This window comes from Notolabrus celidotus, chromosome 11, assembly GCF_009762535.1.
Source record: "Notolabrus celidotus isolate fNotCel1 chromosome 11, fNotCel1.pri, whole genome shotgun sequence".
Taxonomy (NCBI): Eukaryota; Metazoa; Chordata; class Actinopteri; order Labriformes; family Labridae; genus Notolabrus; species Notolabrus celidotus.
In genome coordinates, this window is record NC_048282.1 from 14882682 (window position 1) to 14903310 (window position 20629).

Below are 20629 nucleotides of genomic sequence, written 5' to 3' on the forward strand. Positions count from 1 at the left end.
CATGAGGATAAGAGTGAGATAAAAGAATAAATAAAAAGTAAGAGGGTTTGTGAGACTGGTGATGAGAGTTTTGATTGCATGTAGGACTGGGCAGTAAAACTAAGTTGATAAAACTGACAAACTTTGGACATTTTTACTTTACGGTTAAAGCTGCATGCTGAGCTGACAGATAAGGAAGTGATGACAGAAAAAAAATAAGTGATAGCGAAAGTGAACCCTTATAGCCTTCCCAACATAGTGACAGTTGAAAAGATGGTAGCATGATGTCTCTTATATGGCAGTTCAGCTGCGTTCACTTCAGTACAGTACAATATGTAATTGTTAGCGTTTCCACTATCTAAGATACAGTTGTGCTCATAAGTTTACATACCCTGGCAGAATTTGTGATTTTTTGGGGCCATTTTTCAAAGAATATGAATGATAATAGAAAAACTTTTTTTCCACTCATGGTTAGTGGTTGGGTGATGCCATTTATTTTCAAACAACTGTGTTTACTCTTTTTATATCATAATGACAACAGAAACTACCCAATAAATCATAAACTCTGCTAGGGTATGTATACTTATGAGCACAACTGTAACCGATCCAAACTATCCTACTCTTCTGGGACCCGTCTGGTACCAAGCATACCTATCCAACCCTACAGAGTGGAGCTAGACACACTACATTGGTATTGAAAGTTAAACAGTTATTGGAGATTGGTCTTATCAGGACCGATCTTGCTCCCAAGCTGGTACCTAACACAGACACCAGGTGAGCGGAGAGAGGGGCACAGCATGGACGTAAAGGGAGATTGCACAAGAGGAGACATTTCTGCAACCTGATGTTATTTAAATATTAACAGTTACCTGCATCCAATGTATTTATAACAACTTTTTTTCCGATGGAAATTTATCATAGGTTCGCATAAAGAGCTATGCAAGTACCTTATTTTACCAAACATCTAGGAAAAAAACATGAGTGTTTCTCCATAGACTAAACGGATTGGGCTGTTGCTTTAAAAAAGCCCTCCAGAAGTCCTTTCATACTCTATTTTTCATGCTTTTGATTTAAACACAGCTGATACAGAGCCAATACAGACCTCAGCATATCATTTTTCAGTGTATTTTGGCTGAGATCCGTGCAAGGTTTGTGGGGAAAAAAATAGCCTTTCTATTATCAAAATTTTCAGTGTGTGAAACACTTGTGACGGTTGCTGTTCACGCCGGGAAAGACGGAACGGTCTGATCTGATAACATACTTGTTGTAATGAAAATCAAGCCGTTCTGGAGCCCTCACACAGCCAACACACTTCCTTTGTAAAGCGCCGAAGGATACAGTTCTCTGTGGAAACACAAGGCAAGCAAACCACACCACTTGGTGGAAACACAGCTTGAATAGTAGCTCAGCAAGCAGCCCCCTCACCAGACATTTCTCCAGTGTTGGAGGAACACTGTGAATACACTATGAAAGTCACTGAGTGAGGGTTTTCACTGATTATATAAGAAAGCCTGTTTGGTTTTCAAGGAGGAGGCCTCTGTGGATAATTTGGCTCCTGTTATAAGCTCAGAAAAATATGATAAGTTAACATTAAGAGCTTTTAGAAACAACCCCAGCTAACATTAGCTGCAGTTCATGTCTACCCAAAAGCTTCATGGCCAAATCCCACCAGATCCGTATCCGGCCCATCTCCGATCCGTCACGGCACCGGATCTGATAGGTTTCTATTCTAGTCAATGTGTTAACTCCCACTGGATCTGCTCCATTGCGTTCTGGCTGCGTCTCTGATCCGGTAGGTCGGAGCGCAACGGATCAGATACGCAAGACTTCTATTTTTGCTGGATGCCGGACCACGACGCATAAATCTCGATAGAAGATCAATCGGGACAGGAAGTTAGGCACCAAAATAAAATGAAAACATCCGGTTAATTTCAGAATAAACACTCTGCTTTATCACCAGATCGTATTTCACTTAACTACAACAACAAAATGTCATTTTGAGCGGAGGCAGTCTGGAGTCATCAAGTCAGAGGTTTTCAGAGGATCATAAAGACAACATGGATGAGGAGAGGAGGAGGAGAATCCTAGAGTTTTTTTAATTGAATTGGATTTACCACAGGAAAACCTCAGTCACATGACTCCAGCTGTCCTGCTCCGTGTAGCGTTCTGAATATGCAACCGGTGGTTGTTGACGGACGAGAGAGCACAGAGCCGGAACGCGGCAGATCGGAGACGGACCGACGCGGATCTGGTGGAAGTCCCATGTCAGACACACACTGATTTTTTTATGTGAACTTAACAACAAAGAGAAAACTCTTAAAAATGTGCGATAGATAACTTTACTGCATGTTTAGAAACTCTGTCATGAAGTCTGGTTACTTCAGGCCTTTGACGTTTAAAGAGTTTCTTGAAGCTTGCAGCATTACTAAGTTATATATTGTAATAAACTATACTGATCAGTTTGAGGATAAATATTGTTACAATATTTTCTCAGCAGCTCTCAGCGCTTCTTTTGTGTGTTAATGATTTGAAAACAATTGTCAGCATACACACACGTCTCTACACACACAAATTACATGACGTATTCCCATTTACTAAAAGACGAGCTCTTGTTGAGATAAATGTAACATGCAAATCCAAATCCCCTAGGCAGATGAAATGCTATTAAGGTAAGCTAGCCTGCTTGTGAGGTTAGTGCTGCAGGTAGTGAAGTGCCAGGTAGCCCCCCTGAAGACGGCCCCCCTCAGGACTCTCACTCTGCCGGCTGTGCAATGAACTAGCAACCCCCCAGCAAACACCTCCCTTTCCTACACAGGCACTGGTGATAAATTACCTAATCCCCCTATCCCCAGCTGTTTCCATTGTACACCCTCAGCTTGTAAAAAAAAAAAAACAGCTAGGCGGAGGAGGGGGTGAGAAGAGGCAGTGAGAGGCGGGTGTGCAATCTAAAACAAAAAACACTTATTGACAGAGACACAATGATGGGAAAGATATACAGCCCAAACAAAGGCAGGAATCAGAAGTCGGTCTGGTATCACAGAGGAACATGCATGTTCCAGTTTTGATGCTGGAAAAAGATCCACTATTTTGAGACAATTACCTCCAGCAAAATCCATCCCAAGAGAGATCTGCAGATAGGTGTCAGTTTGTCAAAGTGTATCATTTCAGACACAATGTGAACATTTTGAGAATGGACCAGACAGAAAGTCTTTCCTGCCGTCTCTGTTATGCTAATGTGATATTTATGTGGGTTTTTATGAATCCTCTTCACAGATGAATGAGATTCCATCACTGAACACACACGTCGCAGGCATAATTTCAGCTGAGCAGAGCAGCAGCTATGAGGCAAAATGACATCAGTGCTCAAACCCTCCCGGAGGAATGCTTGTCGTCACTCACACTGGCACACACACTGCTATGGAAACAGCAGGAGTGTTAGTGTGCATCGGGGTTAAAGGGATACCGCAAGGCATACACACACTCACAGCCAGAAAGATATGACTGAAAACAAAGCGACAGGGGCAGGCCATTGAAAACAATGCTGACACATGACCGAACTGTCCCTGGCCAGCTGTGTAAGGCAGCCTGCGGTCACATTTTCCTCTTTGCAAAAAGCCCTGCAGGGGTCAACTGAGGACCAAATGACTTGCTGTCATCGCTCAGGAAAAGTTAGCCAGCAGCTCTTCCTCCTGAATGTGAGAGAGGAAATATGCTGGACCCTTTCTCTGAGCTTGATCTCTGAAGTATCTGAGAGATCTGTCAAACCAATATGGAACATATCCTATCAGACGGCTCACATGGACCAGCTGACTGCTATGGAAACAGCGAGAGCGCGCTAGAATGTGAGTGCCAGAAGTTGAAAGGACATGACAGCCATGGACACGCGTTCCCACACATTCCCACTTTTGCTTATGCATGGACACAGATGCAAAAAAAACACACATCTGTTACCCATCTATGTGTCAAACTGAGGGTGAAAAAGTTGGAGAAGGACAAACAGAGTAGCTACAGTACACACAACCACACACACACACACATTCTACAGACTGGGCAGCCATTCAAACAGCTCTCGGTAACAGTAACCCACAGCAACTCTGAAACCTGCCCCCTTTCCCTTCCTCCTCAAGAGACACGGATCTATTGCTCAGTTTAGGGAGAACGGAATGAGCGAGCAGACAGAGTGCCCGGGAGTGAAAGGAGGTTGTAACTTTACCCACTCTGCCCTCACTAAAGTGCAGCACTACCCCCTTCTTAAAGGTTCAGGAGGTTAATTATTCAACATTTGGGGAACTGAGAGTGGACTCAAGCCAGCAGAGATCCCACATCTCTTTTGTTCAACTCATTCACTCACTTACTGACTTTACAAAATGCTCTCATAGATAGGAGGCACAAGCTTTCAACTCTCTGTTACGCCTGTGCACATGTGAAACACAAAGATCCACTTGGGAACACTTTACAAGACTAGACACAAGCTGCAGAGGGAACTCATCATGTTCTCATCACCGCTGCTCTGCACACACTTAGTGAACAGCTCTCTTACCGTTGTGGTTGTGTTGCAGTTGTGCCTCCACCATGCCGGCAGAGTCGCTTGCCCCCAGCTCGGCCAGTCTGCGGCTGGTGGCGCTCAGCTCTGACCGCAGGTTGGTCACCTCCTGGCTGGCGGACTGGATGGCCCCATCAATGCGTTGAGCCAACTGCTTGTTGTCATCCATCATTTTCAGGATTTTTGCCTGAGGAGGAGAAGGGAATCCAGACAAGGTGTCATGCTGACAAGTTGACCATTTCCTGTGGAGGAAGGTGTCCCCAAATAAATCCCTCCTCTTTCACTTCTCTGTCTGTTCTCGCTCCTTTTTTAAGAGACAGCCAAGTTAAATCCTCAGAGCAGTTTGTCCTCTCCCTTAAACAGAGGCATCCGGCTCAGGGGGGGGAAATGTGTATCTGCTGGAGGGAGTGTTGCTTAGGAAGTGGTGTATGTGTGGTGAGTGTGTCAGTGTACGATCATGCCTGTGTGTGTATTTGTGTGTGAGAGTTCCATTACGGCATGAGTGTGCATGTGTTTGTGTGTGTGTATGTGTGTGTTAGAGAGCCAGTACAGCCTCTGTGAAATGTGCTCCCTGCAGCTGACTGTTGAAAGGACACAGAGCATTGAGAGATGACAAGCACCTTTTTAAATGGACTGAACCATTCAGAGAGAACGTCAGGGGGGGGAGGAGTGAGCTGAACCATCTGAGTGCGTGGAAGTCAGAGGTCCTCGGCACAGCTGTCTTTTGAGGATACGGCCGTAAGAGTGTCGGACTGAGCTGACACCGAAATGTGACAAAGCCTGTAAAATTGCACATCAGCAAAACACTGCAGCTCTTCCTGTGACTCCCTCTGTGTGCACTTCATGCACCTCCTTCCACGGACTTGTGGGAAAAGGGAAGGAAATCATTAGTTTGACAAAGAAGCGGTTGTGGGATAAAACAATAATAGTTATGCAAACAGAGCTGTCATCGCAGAATCCCAGCAAGGTTTTCCTCCTGCAGAAAAATGCGTTCTTAAAGCTCTGCCAAGAATGTTTAAAAAAAATTCACAGACTTGGCTTTATTGTTTGGATTACTCAAAGGAAGGTTTATGAGACAATGCATTTAACTGCACTGAAATCCAGCGGCAATACATTTTTGATCAGTTAAAAAAAAACAATTTTAGGAGTTTTAATGTGTTTTGTTTTTAGATGAAGAAAAACAGACACCATGAAGAAGTGATTGTGGGCTGTGAGTAGAGCTGGGTGATATTGTAAAAGATATTATGACAATAATATTTTTCAAATCAGTCAATATTGATTATTATCATGATAAATATGAAGCCATTATTTCATTTAAATTTGAAGGCAGATTTTTGGTCCTAAGTAAAAGTTTGGTTAGTTAGCTTGTATCTGGATTTAGTTCTCTGAAAAGCCTCTTGAATCCCTGATTTATTTATTTTTTTGTTTAACTCGCTTTTTTGCCTTTATTGGATATGACAGCTGAAGAGAGACAGGAATTGAGGGGATTAGAGAGTGGGAGAAGACATGCAGTAAATGTTCAACCAGCTGGGAGTCAAACCGGCGACCTCTGCAACATGGACTGTAGCCTCTATATGCGGGACGCTTAGACTGCTAGTTCACCAGCGCCCCTTGAATACCTTATTTTGACAGTGCTAACAGGAAGCAGGTCTTTTGTGTAATATGAGATTTTTGTGAAGTTTTAGTTTGTTGGACAGTGAATGCATCATGGTTATTCAGTGTTCAGTTGTACTATGGTCACGGTGGACATTAAACGTGTTAAAAATGCAAAGCAGAGGTTGTCTTCCGCTACCCACATCCTGAAAGTAACTTGTATTAGGTGTATTACGTTAAGAGTTAACCCAGTCATCACAGTGTCAGATTAACGACACTGCTATGAGCTGGTAGGGTTGAGTTTTCTTCCATGTCGCTGTCGTTCATTTCGGCTGTGTTTACATTCCGCTCCAAACGTCTTTAAGCCCGCCTACCTCTTACCCTGCGAAATGATTGGCTGTTTAATGCCGTCTTCTTCTTCTGTTAATGTTGGGTGGCAACTAATGTTTAACACATGAGCGCCCCCTCCCTTTCTGGTGGTCGGGGGGTGTAATTACAGGCGTAAATATATGGAATTTTTATTGCACATTTTTTCTATTTGTATTGAGAAAAAATATATCACGTTAATTATCGTTATCGAATTATCGCCCAGCCCTAGTGTGATGGATTAAACTGTTTTTTGTGACATTGCATCGATGAATCATTTAAAAAATGTCAAAAATGTGTTTATAGCCAGAGCTTAAACATGATTGTGATTCATAAGCAACCAAAAGGGTGCTCAATTGTTTGTCAAAATGTGCCCGATGATATAAAAAATGTTCTTTATAAATTATGAGCTATCTTTCCAAGTCATCATTTTTCTGAACCAACACCTGCCTGCCACACTTCAGAGGTGCCTCCACTATGTGAGCAACTATGAAACCAAAAACAATTTACTGTATCTCTATCTCGTCCTGCTTCACTTTCCTCCCTCTCTTCCTGTCTGTACAATAGAAGAGTAAAAGGCTAAAAATAGCCCATATGCTTCAGGAACACTCACTGCCACATATGTACATATATGGCCGATCACTCTCAGAGAATGAAACATTCATGCTGCTCACTTTACTACGCAGCGCCACAGAGAGATACTTTTTAAAACACATATCTGCAGGCAGGGTTTGTAAAAACTTTTGCTTTTATTGGAGTCAAAGTATCACTGGCCAATAAGATTACTTTAAAATGTCAAATACAGCCTGGAAATCAGAGAGAGATGGTTACTAGAAGCTTATGGAGGTAAAAATAGATTTTGAGAGGAATCTTAAGTAACTCAGGAGAGACTGAGGCTGCAGGACTTGTTCATCGAGAACCACGAGATCCAAAAAAGGCTTAATAGGATTTGAGATATTTATATTGTATAATCTGCTTTGTCTTAGTACACTTGTATCTGTATGTATAATATTAAAGAATAGGAAACACTAAAAGGAAACTCTGCCTCCGTCCAAACATTTTTGCAGCTTGACTTTTTGACTCACCCCCGCAAAGATGCTTGAGACGAAACCTTAAATAAACTCCACTGTCTCTATTACCCTGCTGGATGTACTTGCAGACAACTGTGATGTTTAATGTGAAAAAGAAATGTTCCTTTCCATAAAGCACAGGGTCAAAAGAAATCAATATAAACAGAGCTTGTAGAGACTAAAGGCTTGTTTATATAACTCTTGACTCTTCCCCCTAGCGGCCGCCTAAACGCTTGTTGGCAGTGTTATTTCTATGCTAGTCTGATCGCCTCTTTCCGGTCACGCTAAGTTTTGTGCTTGTTTGTGCACATGGACCTATGACAACTCATGTTTATTAAGTTGGAGCCATAGACTGTATAAAGTAGTGATGTAGTATCTGTGACGTCACCCATCTGTTTCTGAAGAGCTGTTTTGAGGTCAATCATCGGCAGCAGCCATATTGCTTCAGTTGAGCCAGTGAGACGTAAAGAGGCGGAGTTTGAGCCTCCTAACCAATAGCTACAGTGTTCCTGCAGTCAGCTGTGCCTCTCATTGGAAGACTAGTAATCTCAATATCTTCGATATTGCTGCGTTAGAAAAAAATTCACCCCCCTCAAAGTTTGAGCTGATCGAGAAATGAGCTATCCAGACTACACGCTGTAAGTATGTTTATTTCTGCAGTAAAGATCGTCTTTTTCCCATTCATGTGTATGTGACTTCCGGTACTTCTGGAGCCAGCCTCAAGCGGATCCTCGATGAACTGCAGCTTTTAACACTTCCGCATTGGACTCATATTTTTAGACCGGAGGTTGCCGCTTGGTTGGAGCTGATAAATGTTGACGCTAATTATCAGCAGTTATTACATAGAAGAAAAGAGAGGAGACGTCGATGTACGGTCGATGTAGGGTCGATGTAGGGTCAATTTAGGGTCGATGTGCGGTCTTTGTAGGGTCAATGTACGGTGGCTGTACGGTCGATGTACGGTGGCTGTACGGTCGATGTGCAGTCAATGTGCGGTCGCTGTACGGTCGATGTACGGTCCATGTACGGTCCATGTACGGTGGCTGTACGGACGATGAACGTTGGATGTACGGTGGATGTGTGGTCGATGTGCGGTCGCTGTACAGTCGCTGTACGGTCAATGTATGGTCGATGTTCGGCGTTTCCGGATATACCGTATTGCTAATGCAGGAAATACAATGTTGCTCAGTGGACAAATCACAGGGCTTGAGGTCTGCATCAATTCAACACAGTAGTAACGTTTTGGAAGAAGGCATATCAGGCTATGTGTGTAGGCTTCTGTGTAGGAACAGGGCTACAGTGCTGATTTGTCCCAGAAGCATAAACCCGCCTGCAGTGTCAGGTTAAAGGAATAATGAAATACTAGGCTGAAGACGTGACGCTGTTTTATTATTAAGTTCTGGAAGTTCAGGAGGAAGAACAACTCTTCTCAGTATCCGATCTCACAGCCCAGAAAGATATCTTGACTTTAACTGTGGGTTGTAATGATAAACACTACAGATTAAATACTCGGTCTAGTTGTCTTTGGGCGGCAGAGCTGAGCCCCGTTCCCACCCAACACCCCCACTAAGTCCTGAATGTCTCAGCTATAATCTGACATGAGGCTGTCAAAGCATGCCCACTCACTCAGCAGTACAGCTGTGTTGTTATTGTTTGTCAAGGTTGTGTGAACTTAGAACCCGACCCATGGTGCATGTGGTAAGCACAGAACCGCCACCACACTGCAGCGATAAACTGCTGTGTAGCTCTCAGAAAATGTTAAACTAGCCTCAGGCGTGTGAGTGCGTGTGGGATAAATATCGAGGTCTGCAGTGTGGTTTCACATATACGTACAGACTGCCCGCTACAGTATGCAGGCAAGAGGACGGGGGGTAACACACGAACATACACACACATTCCACGTGTTCATCCATCTGCCCAGACACAAGTCACCCCTCCTGCTCAGTAAATGAACATCATGTTGTTATTTATAGACGACCCTGCTGCTGCATATGATACATTAGTCACAGGGGAGGTAAGGCGCACACACACCTACTGTAAACTCATTCACACACACACCCACAAGAGGGTACAAACCCCCAATCATATCATGTTTATGAATTTAATCCATCTCTTGTTAGGTGACATAAAACTCTAATAGACACATGCCTTCAATAAGGAACCTGTTCTGTTCATATAATAGCTTGTATCCTACATGACTGTGGTAGTTTGTAATTCAGAAAATGTATCATATCAGCAGGGGTGCATCCAGACTTTTTTTCACTGGGGTGGTCCATCTGATGCATCACTCATACAGGGTGCCCATGAATTATCAGCGTACACACAACCACAAATATCATTCTGTCTCCATTAATCATGTCTGTTTCCTCTCCTACGCACCTGCCTTAGGAAATAGGTGCCCTAACTATTTTTCTACCATCTAAAGTAGCAACAAAATAAATTGGGTTACATACAAATGCAAAGTCAACTTCTATTCTGTTGCAGCACAGCCCAAATAGTTGATTTCGCCATAGACTGTATAATAAATGGACGTAGTGTCCGTAACGTCACCCATCTGTTTCTGAAGCGCTGATTTGAAGCCAATCATCAGCGGGAGCCATAAGGCACTTTTGACCTCAGGAACTCTACCCCGTAACTAGGGACTTTACCCCTAGAAAAATAATCTCCCCCCTGAAAAGCCCTTGCTTGGTGGATGGTACTTTTCAAAGGTCCTGGGACTTTTGGTTGAATGTAATAGTGTTTGTGGAGTTTACACAGCTGTTGAAACACAGAGGGAGTTCCTGGGAATGCACACTAGTTTTGTTCTTTATTAATATTTCAAAATATTATTTAATATCATTTCTTTTCTCCATACGTCACTGGCCTGATTTGCACAATCTAACTGGGACTTCAGCTCACGGTCAAAACGCAGACAACAATGGGGGTAGAAGAACTTTTTAGTTCTGGGGAAAGTAGTTCTGGGGGCTAAAAGACCCCGGAGCTCTTGGTCGAAATGCACCTATATTGGAAATGCTGAACTTGACCTAACATCTGTCGAGCTAGTGTGAGGCAAAGAGGCGGGCTTTGAGCTGCAAAGATCGTCTCTATTGAATTGGTGTGTATTGGTGGTTTTTCAGTGTTTCTGCAGCCATCCTTAAGAGGACGCTCAGTGAACTGCAGTTTACAACACTGCAGTATGGGCTTCATATTTTGAGACTGGAGGTTAAGGGTTGATTTTCACACGTCCTGCCTTTGAGAAGCCATACAGCCAATCACAGCTTAGGATTTTGGGGGTGGTACCAAGAGTGGCCAATCAGAATCCAAGGGGGACCAATACCAACCCAGGCCACCCCTCTGTGAAGCCCCTGTACATCTTTTACCCATAGACTTAATGTAAACGTTCTGTGTAGTAAATCTAAAAAAAAAAACCTTGACTTTCATATTGTTGTTTGGTAATATAAACTTTTACAATAGGTGAGACTGATAATTGTGACATTTTTGACCAATTCAATTCACCTGAAAAATACACTCAATGCACTATCTGTGTATGACAGACATCTACGTTCAGCTGTAGTTGCTCAAAACTGTGGTTGGAACTTTTACATTTGAGGTTTATTTATGGATAAACTGAAGGTGAGTTTGATAAGCCAACAAATCTGATGGATGCTTTTAGGTTCTTGAGCTTAAGCCAAGAGCTTTTTACCTCCAGTGTCCTTACCAACCAAATCAAGATAAAAAGCAAAAAGTAGAACTTGTGTTGTCAGTTAGTTTGTTTTTAATTTAAATGTTGAATGTTGTTTTTAGTTTTTGGTTCAAAATCTAAAACAACACCTACTGTTTCTCTTACTGCTTTTTGGGAGTTAAGTTCCAAATCTGGAGCATGAGTAGTAAACCGGATTCATGGTTGTACATCAACATAAATAACCTGTCTTAGTGGAGTGACTAAAGACCCACTGGCTGACTGAGCATCCATAACAGTGGGTGTGCCATGAGCTGGATTAGCATAAGAATAGAAACAGTGGGGAGTGGGATCATTCTTTACTGCTCTGCTGCTCAGAGCCCGTCCACAGAGTCGCCCTTTTTGCAGCCAAGTCACCAGATTGAAGTAAAGTCATGCAAAAGAAGCTGCAGTACTGAGGTCTGTATACAGTAGTTTTTAAGCCTCACTAATTAAATTTTTGTATTTACTGGGGCAGAACTTTGTTGCCTAAGCATTAACAGCCAAACTCACAAGAATGTTCTGCATTGATGATATTTATTGCCTGGTTACAACAGATACACAACACAACTGTGGAGTTATAATGCCAAGATATATATACATCCTTTACTGGTCCAAATGTTGTTGCTATGTTCCCGTCTTGTGCGTTTGTCAGTTTTTATTGCTTATCCATCCAATGCACTGTATAAAAAAAAAAAAATACCACTTCACTCTGAATACATTGCAAAAATTGAAACTGTCTCTCAAATTGGGGCACTGTTTTATCCTCCCACAGTTACTGTGAGAAGTCCTATTTTGTTATTGTAAGGAGCTGTTTTTTCCTCGTCCAGTTGTAATTATTTTGGTTACCATTAAGCCTGATTTATACTTCTGCATTGACCCTAAGCAGCAGTGGACTGACACAGACGTGAGCACTGCATACTTGTGCGTCTACGTGTCCGTGTAGCTCTGCAGTACTACGCTGAAACCCTTGACGACCGTGGGATTGCTGTAATAGTCCGGTCTTCTGTTTCCGGCCCTGCTACATTTTCTGCTTGCTTTTTCACAGCGATTCCGAACATTTCCTGTTAATTTAAGGCTGATACATGTTGCCATTTATAAAACAGCAATTAATACATGGAAGAATAGTGAGGACACATTGGAGGAGATGACATGCACAGCCGATATAAGGCCAATGGCTATTTTTGGAGTGCTGTAAATGCAGGGAATACAATGCCGTCGTCACAGGGTTTGCGGTTCGGGTTGTTCCAACGTGCAGTTACATCTTGGAGAATGTGCACATCAAGCTATGCGCGTAGGCTTCTGCGCTGATAAAGAGCTATGCAGACTCACGGTGTAGGCTATGGCATTGATTCGACACAGAAGTATAAACCAGGCTTTAGTGTCTTGCCGTGGGCATTACAAAATTTCAGCCAATGAAAAACTTTTAAAAAGAGCTTGTGATGTAATCCCGTTCAGTGTTTTGTTATTTAAAAAGCACGTTTTTGAAATTTCCTGAAAGGTTGTAGTTTTGGAGATAGAGATTTCAGTCCGACAGCAGGGATTTGTAACAGACTTGTCAATATGTGATGATGGCACTTTTTTTCTTTGGTGTCTCATAAAAAGTAAAAGACAGAAAGCTTGTAGCTTTCATGCAAAAGGAACACAGACATTGGAATCTGCATGTGTGTTCAACCACAATCGTTTTCTGTCTGAAAGTAAAGCATTAAAAAAAACTCATCTTTCATCCACAATATCAGAGAGGAATTATCAAATACATAAATTATTTTTTCCTTTAGCAAGCAGGATGCTTTACATTGACAGTATACTTTCTGCTCTTGGCAGTCAGGGTTCTCCCTCTAGGAAGATTCGCTGCTGTGCAGGCTGGCTAAAAACACAATGCAACAATTCATTCACCACTTCCTGTATTCAGTGATTCAGGCAATGCCTCTGCAATGCAGAACTTATAGGCTGCACCAAAATCACCTGCTCATTGATAGCATCTTGAAAGGCCAGCCTGTGAGTGGAAAGATGTTGTAATGCAGGGCCCTGCTCGTGTGAATTCTTGGGTTGCTTGTTTTTTATTTTTGAGTAAAAGGAAAGGGTTTAATATCTCTTGAAGTGTGGGGGAATGGGTTTTTGTAGCTGAACGCTATCTAGATCTGTTATCAACATTATCTTATCTTATGGGAGAATGAGGCTCAGGGAAAATAGTCTCTTTCAGCAGAGAGAGAGCAAACATTATACACAAACAACAAACACGCAGTGGTGGAGGGGGAAGCATTGTGTTAAAGAAACGCTGTGAGACTGAGAAAGAAGAGGTGATGTTCCTGAACAGGATCACAACATTTATATCCACTGCTGTGAAGAAACTCTCACATCTTGTCCCTCATGTGTAGAGGCTGCAGACGGCACCCAAAGGAGAGAGACCAAGAAACATGCCCTCTGGCTCCTTTCACGAATAGAGAGCTTACATTGGAGCAACAGATCCTGCATGACAGAATCATCAGAAACGATTGTGTCTCCTTGTGTGAGTCACTACAAGAGCCCAAACAGTCATGTAGTTCAGTAATCCCAGAAAAATGTTTCCAGAAGTTTTTGTTATTCTGCTTCATATCTAAGCTTGCTGTGGAAGAGACATTTTTATCGCCTTTACTATTTCATTGATCTGAATTGTTTATACTTCTCATAGCCTTACTGGATTTGAGGTCTAATTAGTACACTTTACTCTTTGAATGATTGTCTAGTGTTCTATATAATGAGGCAAGTCAGCTTTGCAGACCTACTCCAATGCAGTACTGTAATTTGGCAACTGCCCACAGGTCCTCCTCTATCCAGCTGTCCCTCAGTGTAATCAGCAGAGGCCTGCTAAAAAGATAAAAACAAAAAAATAGAACTACCACTCAAAAATGGTCCACTTTTAGAAACTCAGAAGTGATGAAATGCTTGAATCTTATAAACCTTTCCTGAATTTGATCCTGAAACTGTTATTGACGTAGACAAATGTTTGAAAATGAGGAGGAATCCAGAGGCTTTACTCATATAACACACCCAGATGACTCAAGCACGATGGGACGCCTTGCTGCTTTGTGCCAAATGCTCTTTTCCATACCAATAACAGAGTTACTATGTAAATTATTCAGAAAGGGAGAAGATAACTTCCTGTAACACGAGAAGAGTTGAGAATGAGCTTTTTTATCGCCAGGGTGGGTCAAACTGAGACGAAGAACAGAGACAAGTCTTGTGAAAACACAGAATGATGCTCACTGCACTAATCTGTTTATTCTCCAGCCTCCTCCTGCCTCACTGTCTAAACGAGCTGAAGAAGAATAACACTGAGCAGCTGGAGGATAGCAAAGAGACAGCTCTGTGCAGTGGCTACTGTCTATCTAACCCCAAGGGATTATACACAGTTGTATAACTGAAAGGTCACCAGTGTTACACCAAGTTTTCTTAGAGTCAGGGATGATGTACAGTCATGGCCAAAAGTTTTGAGAATGACACAAATATTACATTTTCACAAAGTCTGCTGCTTCAGGGTTTTTAGGTGTTTTTGTCAGATGTTTCTATGGTATAATGAAATACAATTAGAAGCATTTCATAAGTATCAAAAGCTTTTATTGAGAATTAAACAGAATTCATGCAATAAGTCAATATTTGCAGTGTTGACCCTTCTTTTTCAAGACCTCTGCAATTCTCCCTGGCATGCTGTCAATCAACTTCTGGACCAAATCCTGACTGATGGCAGTCCATTCTTGCATAATCAATGCTTGGAGTTTGTCAGAATTTGTGGGTTTTTGATTGTCCACCCGCCTCTTGAGGATTGACCACAAGTTCTCAATGGGATTAAGATCTGGGGAGTTTCCTGGCCAAGGGCCCAAAATCTTAATGTTTTGTTCCCGAGCCATTTTGTTATGACTTTTGCTTTATGGCAAGGTGCTCCATCATGCTGGAAAAGGCATTCTTCATCACCAAACTGCCCTTGGATAGTTGGGAGAAGTTGCTCTCGGAGGACGTTCTGGTACCATTCTTTATTCATGGCTGTGTTTTTAGGCAAGATTGGGAGAGAGCCCACTCCCTTGACCGAAAAGCAACCCCACACATGAATGGTCTCAGGATGCTTCACTGTTGGCAAGAGACAGGACTGATGGTGGCGCTCACCTCGTCTTCTCCGAACAAGCCTTCCTCCAGATGCCCCAAACAATCGGAAAGGGGATTCATCAGAGAAAATGACTTTACCCCAGTCCTCAGCAGTCCAGTCCCTGTACCTTCTGCAGAATATCAGTCTGTCCCTGATGTTTTTACTGGAGAGAAGTGGCTTCTTTGCTGCCCTCCTTGACACCAGGCCTTCCTCCAAAAGTCTTCGCCTCACTGTGCATGCAGATGCACTCACACCTGCCTGCTGCCATTCCTGAGCAAGCTCTGCACTGGTGGTGGCCCGATCCCGCAGCTGTAACACCTTCAGGAGACGGTCCTGGCGCTTGCTGGACTTTCTTGGGCGCCCTGGAGCCTGTTTGGCAACAATTGAACCTCTCTCCTTGAAGTTCTTGATAATTCGATAGACGGTTGACTGAGGTGCAATCTTACTCGCTGCTATAAACTTCCCTGTTAGGCCCTTTTTGTGCAATGCAATGATGGCTGCACGTGTTTCCTTGCAGGTAACCATGGCTAACAGATGAGGAACAATGGTGTCATGCACCATCTTCCTTTTAAAGTGTCCAGTCACTCAATCATGACAAATTGATCGCCTGCCTTGTCCTCATCAACACCCACACCTGTGTTAATGTGTGTGACACCTGTGTGTCATTGAAATGATGTTAGCTGGTCCTTTTGTGGCAGGGCTGAAATGCAGTGGAAATGTGTTTTTGGTGCTAAAGTTCATTTTCAAGGCAAAGAGGGATTTGCAAATAATTGCAGTTGAGCTGATCACTCCTCATAACATTCTGGAGTATATGCAAATTGCCATTATAAAAACTGAAACAGCAGACTTTGTGAAAATTAATTGTTGTGTCATTCCCAAAACTTTTGGCCATGACTGTATAGTGAGCTGGTTTTTATAGCGGAATATAATCCCAGTAGGGTGAGCATGTGACCTTGAAGTGGTCCCTCTGCTAACCCTATCACTATACATTAGAGGTTATATAATGATGTTTTTGTTAAATATTCATAGTGCTCTGCATACGGTAGATTTACTTGCCAATTTGACTCACCGTGTCACTACTTCATCACTCATTGTAGCAGTGCTAATGTCATGAATGAAGGTAACGTGAAAAGACGTTAACAGGCCATAGAAAAAGATGACGGGGATAATAGAAGATAACAGCGGGATAATTTGGGGCAGAAATCAAGAGAGGTTGAGAGATGGGCCAGACAATTTTAAAACCAATAGAGAAGAAAGAAAAAGCTCTTCCAGTTCTTTGTGCCAGATCGAAAGAAAAGATGGAGGATGCACTAAAGTCTGCAGAGAGGGGATTTAACGAGCCACATTGGTTATTTAGGGCAATGTGTGGCATGGTATCTTGAATCATTCTTTGATTCACACCCCAATATACGTTATCTAGCTTATAGTGTAGCGATTTACTTAAGTAATCAATGATCTTACACCACACATTGATTTCGACGGGAATTCATCAAATGAAAAATAGCTCTTTTTCTTCAGTTCAAAATAGTTTAAGCTATGGGCGCAGATTAGCCTAATGGTTAAGTTGCGCGCCCATGTAGCGGGCAGCCCGGATTCATATCCAGCCTGCGGCCTCTTTCCCGCATGTTGGTACCCCACTCTCTCCCAGTTTCTCTCTATAAAATAAGGGTATAAAAAGCCCCAAAAAGTACTTTAAAAAAAAAAAAGTTTAAGCTGTGTCCATAGTAATAATCAAGCCAGTAGTCTGAAATAGCTGTGATTCCAAACATAACCCAAACTTCTTAAACTGATCAATGAGCAAAGCTAGCTGTGGAACGGGACCATATGAATCAGCGCCACATCTGATGGAGTTGTTCTGCCTCGTCAATCAGGATCTGTGATGCTTTTGTTTCCATGTATTGGTCATTTAACTCCACGTGATCCCTTAATGCATTCTGTAAAGATTTCAATTCACGTGCCATCATCAGTTTTGTAGATTTCCCCTTCATAACCTCCATTTATTTTCATGGCCTTCACACTGTGAACAAACCAATGTCATATCCTGAACTTAACTCTGAAGGTCAAACTGGTATCAGATAAATGCACAGAGTCTGTGATCAGGGCCTCATCTTTAGTAATGGTTTACACTTTATTTATTTATTTATTTATTTATTTATTTATTTATTTATTAGGATCCCCATTAGCTTCCACATTGTGGTTGCTAGTCTTCCTGGGGTCCACACAACAGAAAAAAAAACAAGAAAAACAATTATTTAAAATAACACATTATCCATAAGACAAAGATGCAATAGCAGCAAATTATAAAAATCAAGAATGAAAATGAAAAATAACTAAGTGTCTGAGCAAATAAACGAGTAGCATTAAACTACAAAATAATGGAAACAAACACAAAATTGTCACAAACACATGGCACCAAAAATTAATAAAACAAAGACTTTCAAAACAGTGATTATATAATAATGTCTATGACTTCATAACCCCAGTCTGCTATTTAGTATAACAGACTGTTGCTATGAAATGTTGCTATGGGATGGCAAATCCAAACCCATTATCTTTTTCATGTATGAAGAAAATTTTGAAGCTAACTATTGGACAACACCATATGATAGCTAATGAAGCTCGGTGACTGCAGATATGCATTGTTTACAAACACTAACTTTATTAAAAAGTATGCCAATGTCGTGTCTTCAGCTTCTTTGTTTTTTTCATCCTTATTCGTTGTTATCTTTTCACTCAGTGATGGAGTTTGACAAGATTTTGTCAACATGAATCAGAGTCCAATCGTTTTGTAGTGTCAGTCCTTCAAAATCTCTAAAATCATCCAATAAGGCTTTGTGATGTGTTAGTAAATTCTAGTTGAGTTGACTTCTTTTTTTAATGACTATCTCCCAATGCTGAATTATCAAATTGATCCTAAAGTATTGATATGTTTTTGTTAATCTTCTCTATTTTCTGACCCTTCATTATCTCTCTATGCAGAAGATTGTTCATTCGTTCATTGGTCTAATCGCCTCAGTTAGATAAGTCAGTCAGGTCAGGTATAAAAACCGGCTCCAAATGAATGGATGTCGATTCCTCGGCTGTCCTTCCCACCATCAGCACTGTGTGCACTGCGGGCTAAGAAATAAAATACACAGATGCAGTCTGGTAAACACAGTTTGTTGACACACACAGATAAGTTTTCCATCCTGTCAGACAAGGGCGTGGAGGTTAGAGGTGTGGAAGTGTGTTATTGGAACATCCTGGATCCTCACCCAAACTCTCCCAATTTCTCTAATCTCTCCTTCCATTCACGCTAAGCTCTCGCTCACATCCTCCGGCTTTCACATGGCCGCTGTCAGCGTGAGGCAGATCCAGACAGAGATGGCAAACAAACATATTTTTTGAGCACGCTACGCCACCAAATGGACCCTGGCTCTGTGGTAAAAGCTTGAGGCTAATCTCAGACACATGCAGGTTTGTGGGCTTTGATGGGAATGTTAATACATGCTCCTTTGAAGTAAGACAAGCCGGGAACAAAGATCTCACACAGGTTTATAGGCAAAAGAGGAAAATGCTTTTATGGTCGCTTCAGTATGGTTGTGTGATATTATCGATCGCCTTCTGCTGAAGGTTGTGAGGATTGTGTGTTTGTGTTAGAGATGATTGAGGCGGATTTTGAGCCCAGGTACATATCATAACCTTCAAACACAGCCCAATATTAAAAAACCTTCATCTGAGAATTTATCAACATTTCTGAATTTATTCAAAGGCTCAATTTCTATTCTGGACTTCATCATGTGTTTGGAGTTCATGCAGAAGAGTGCTTCAAGTTTGTTTTTCATGGTCAAAAATAATAATAATAATATTATACAAGGTGCCCAGTGTCTAAAATGTGTATCAATAATTCATATTCATCAGTCCCTCCAGGAAGTTGCGATTTGGCGATCGCAACTATCAACGCAAATTCAACCAATCAGCGCGATTTTTTCGCGGCCCTGCAATTTTTTACAATCACCGCAACTTTCTCGCAACTTTGACCAATTACCTCAATCTCAGCCCCTGCACGTCATCGGTTTTGTCATCAATTTGACTTCCTTGGAACATAAACACAAGTCCTCACTTGATCGGCACTTTTCAACAACAAAACACACACAGAGAACGGGTGAAAAGAGAGGACAGCAGGCGGGACAAGTGAGAATGACAACGTTGTTATTTATAGATTGAGGGGCTCGGTGTTCGCTTGGTCTCTACCTGCAGCAGGTGTACTTTATGAACCAGCTCTCCTCACCTCCATGCATCTGTCTCATCTTCATTGATGATTTTTACCCCCGGTGTGCGTTAGTGACAAAGACACAACCGGGGGACGTCTGTTTACTATTTGATGTTTGACGTTGTTGCCGTGGTTACCGTAAAAAGCTCTGCGTCTACAGCTTGATTTAATCCAGTTTGGTGAAACATCAGACACATTCAGTAAGTTTTGATCAACTCCTTGTCATCAAAGATGCAGATTAATTTCAGAGTGCCGTGAACTGACTGTGCATCAGTCGCTGCGAGGTGCATTCAGGGACCGTCGTAAATGTGCAATACAGTCTTTTCATGGCATTTTTCTGTGAATCAAGAGAATCAAAATACAGTCAGTGGCCACATCAAGAATGTTTTCTAAAAACAACTGTAATTTAGCATATTTACTTGCCCCTGAGATGTTATTGGGGGAAAAAAGCAAAAAAAAAATAATCGCAACTTTCACCGCAATTTTTTCAAAAAGCTGTCGCAAATTCAGGCTTTTTGGGCCGCAACAATCACAAAAAAATCCTGCGAAATCCTGGAGGGACTGATTCATGAGACAAGTACTTGTGAATCAGGACTTTCACTATTTGGATCGTGTCATTCATAATAAATAAGGCTCGTCAAGTGATGACGACTACAGCTGTTACTTTAATTTATTACCCAGCTGTGTTAAATACTTAATTCTAATTGGACAAAACCCCATAACAACAGTAACACATTTTTGAACAGCAAAAGTAATGATAAGGACAACTTCACACACACATCATATCAAATTAATGTGCAGGAAGGAGTCTGGTAGATTTCTTCTCTGCCTGTTGACACTGTGGCCAAAACATTAGTTTGCATTAGCATTCCCAAATGGGAAACACTGAGGCAGTGATGTAAGCTGTCATTTCTGGCTGGTCTTTAGAGTCAGGAAATCATGACAGTTACAGGGCTCAGATGTGAGAGCAGCCACGGGGCCTGAACGTCTCTGATAGAGACAGGTGGAG

At 42.0% G+C, this 20629-nt stretch overlaps 1 protein-coding gene across 2 annotated transcripts in view; it reads right to left on the minus strand.

Moving 5' to 3' along the window:
• The window catches only part of kazna (kazrin, periplakin interacting protein a), a 242352-nt gene that overhangs the window by 158891 nt on the left and 62832 nt on the right, over positions 1–20629 (minus strand). For both annotated transcript variants that reach the window (XM_034696432.1, XM_034696433.1), the window contains exon 3: positions 4520–4709. In XM_034696432.1, coding sequence (XP_034552323.1) covers positions 4520–4709 — 190 coding nt within the window. The remainder of the gene's footprint in view (positions 1–4519; positions 4710–20629) is intronic.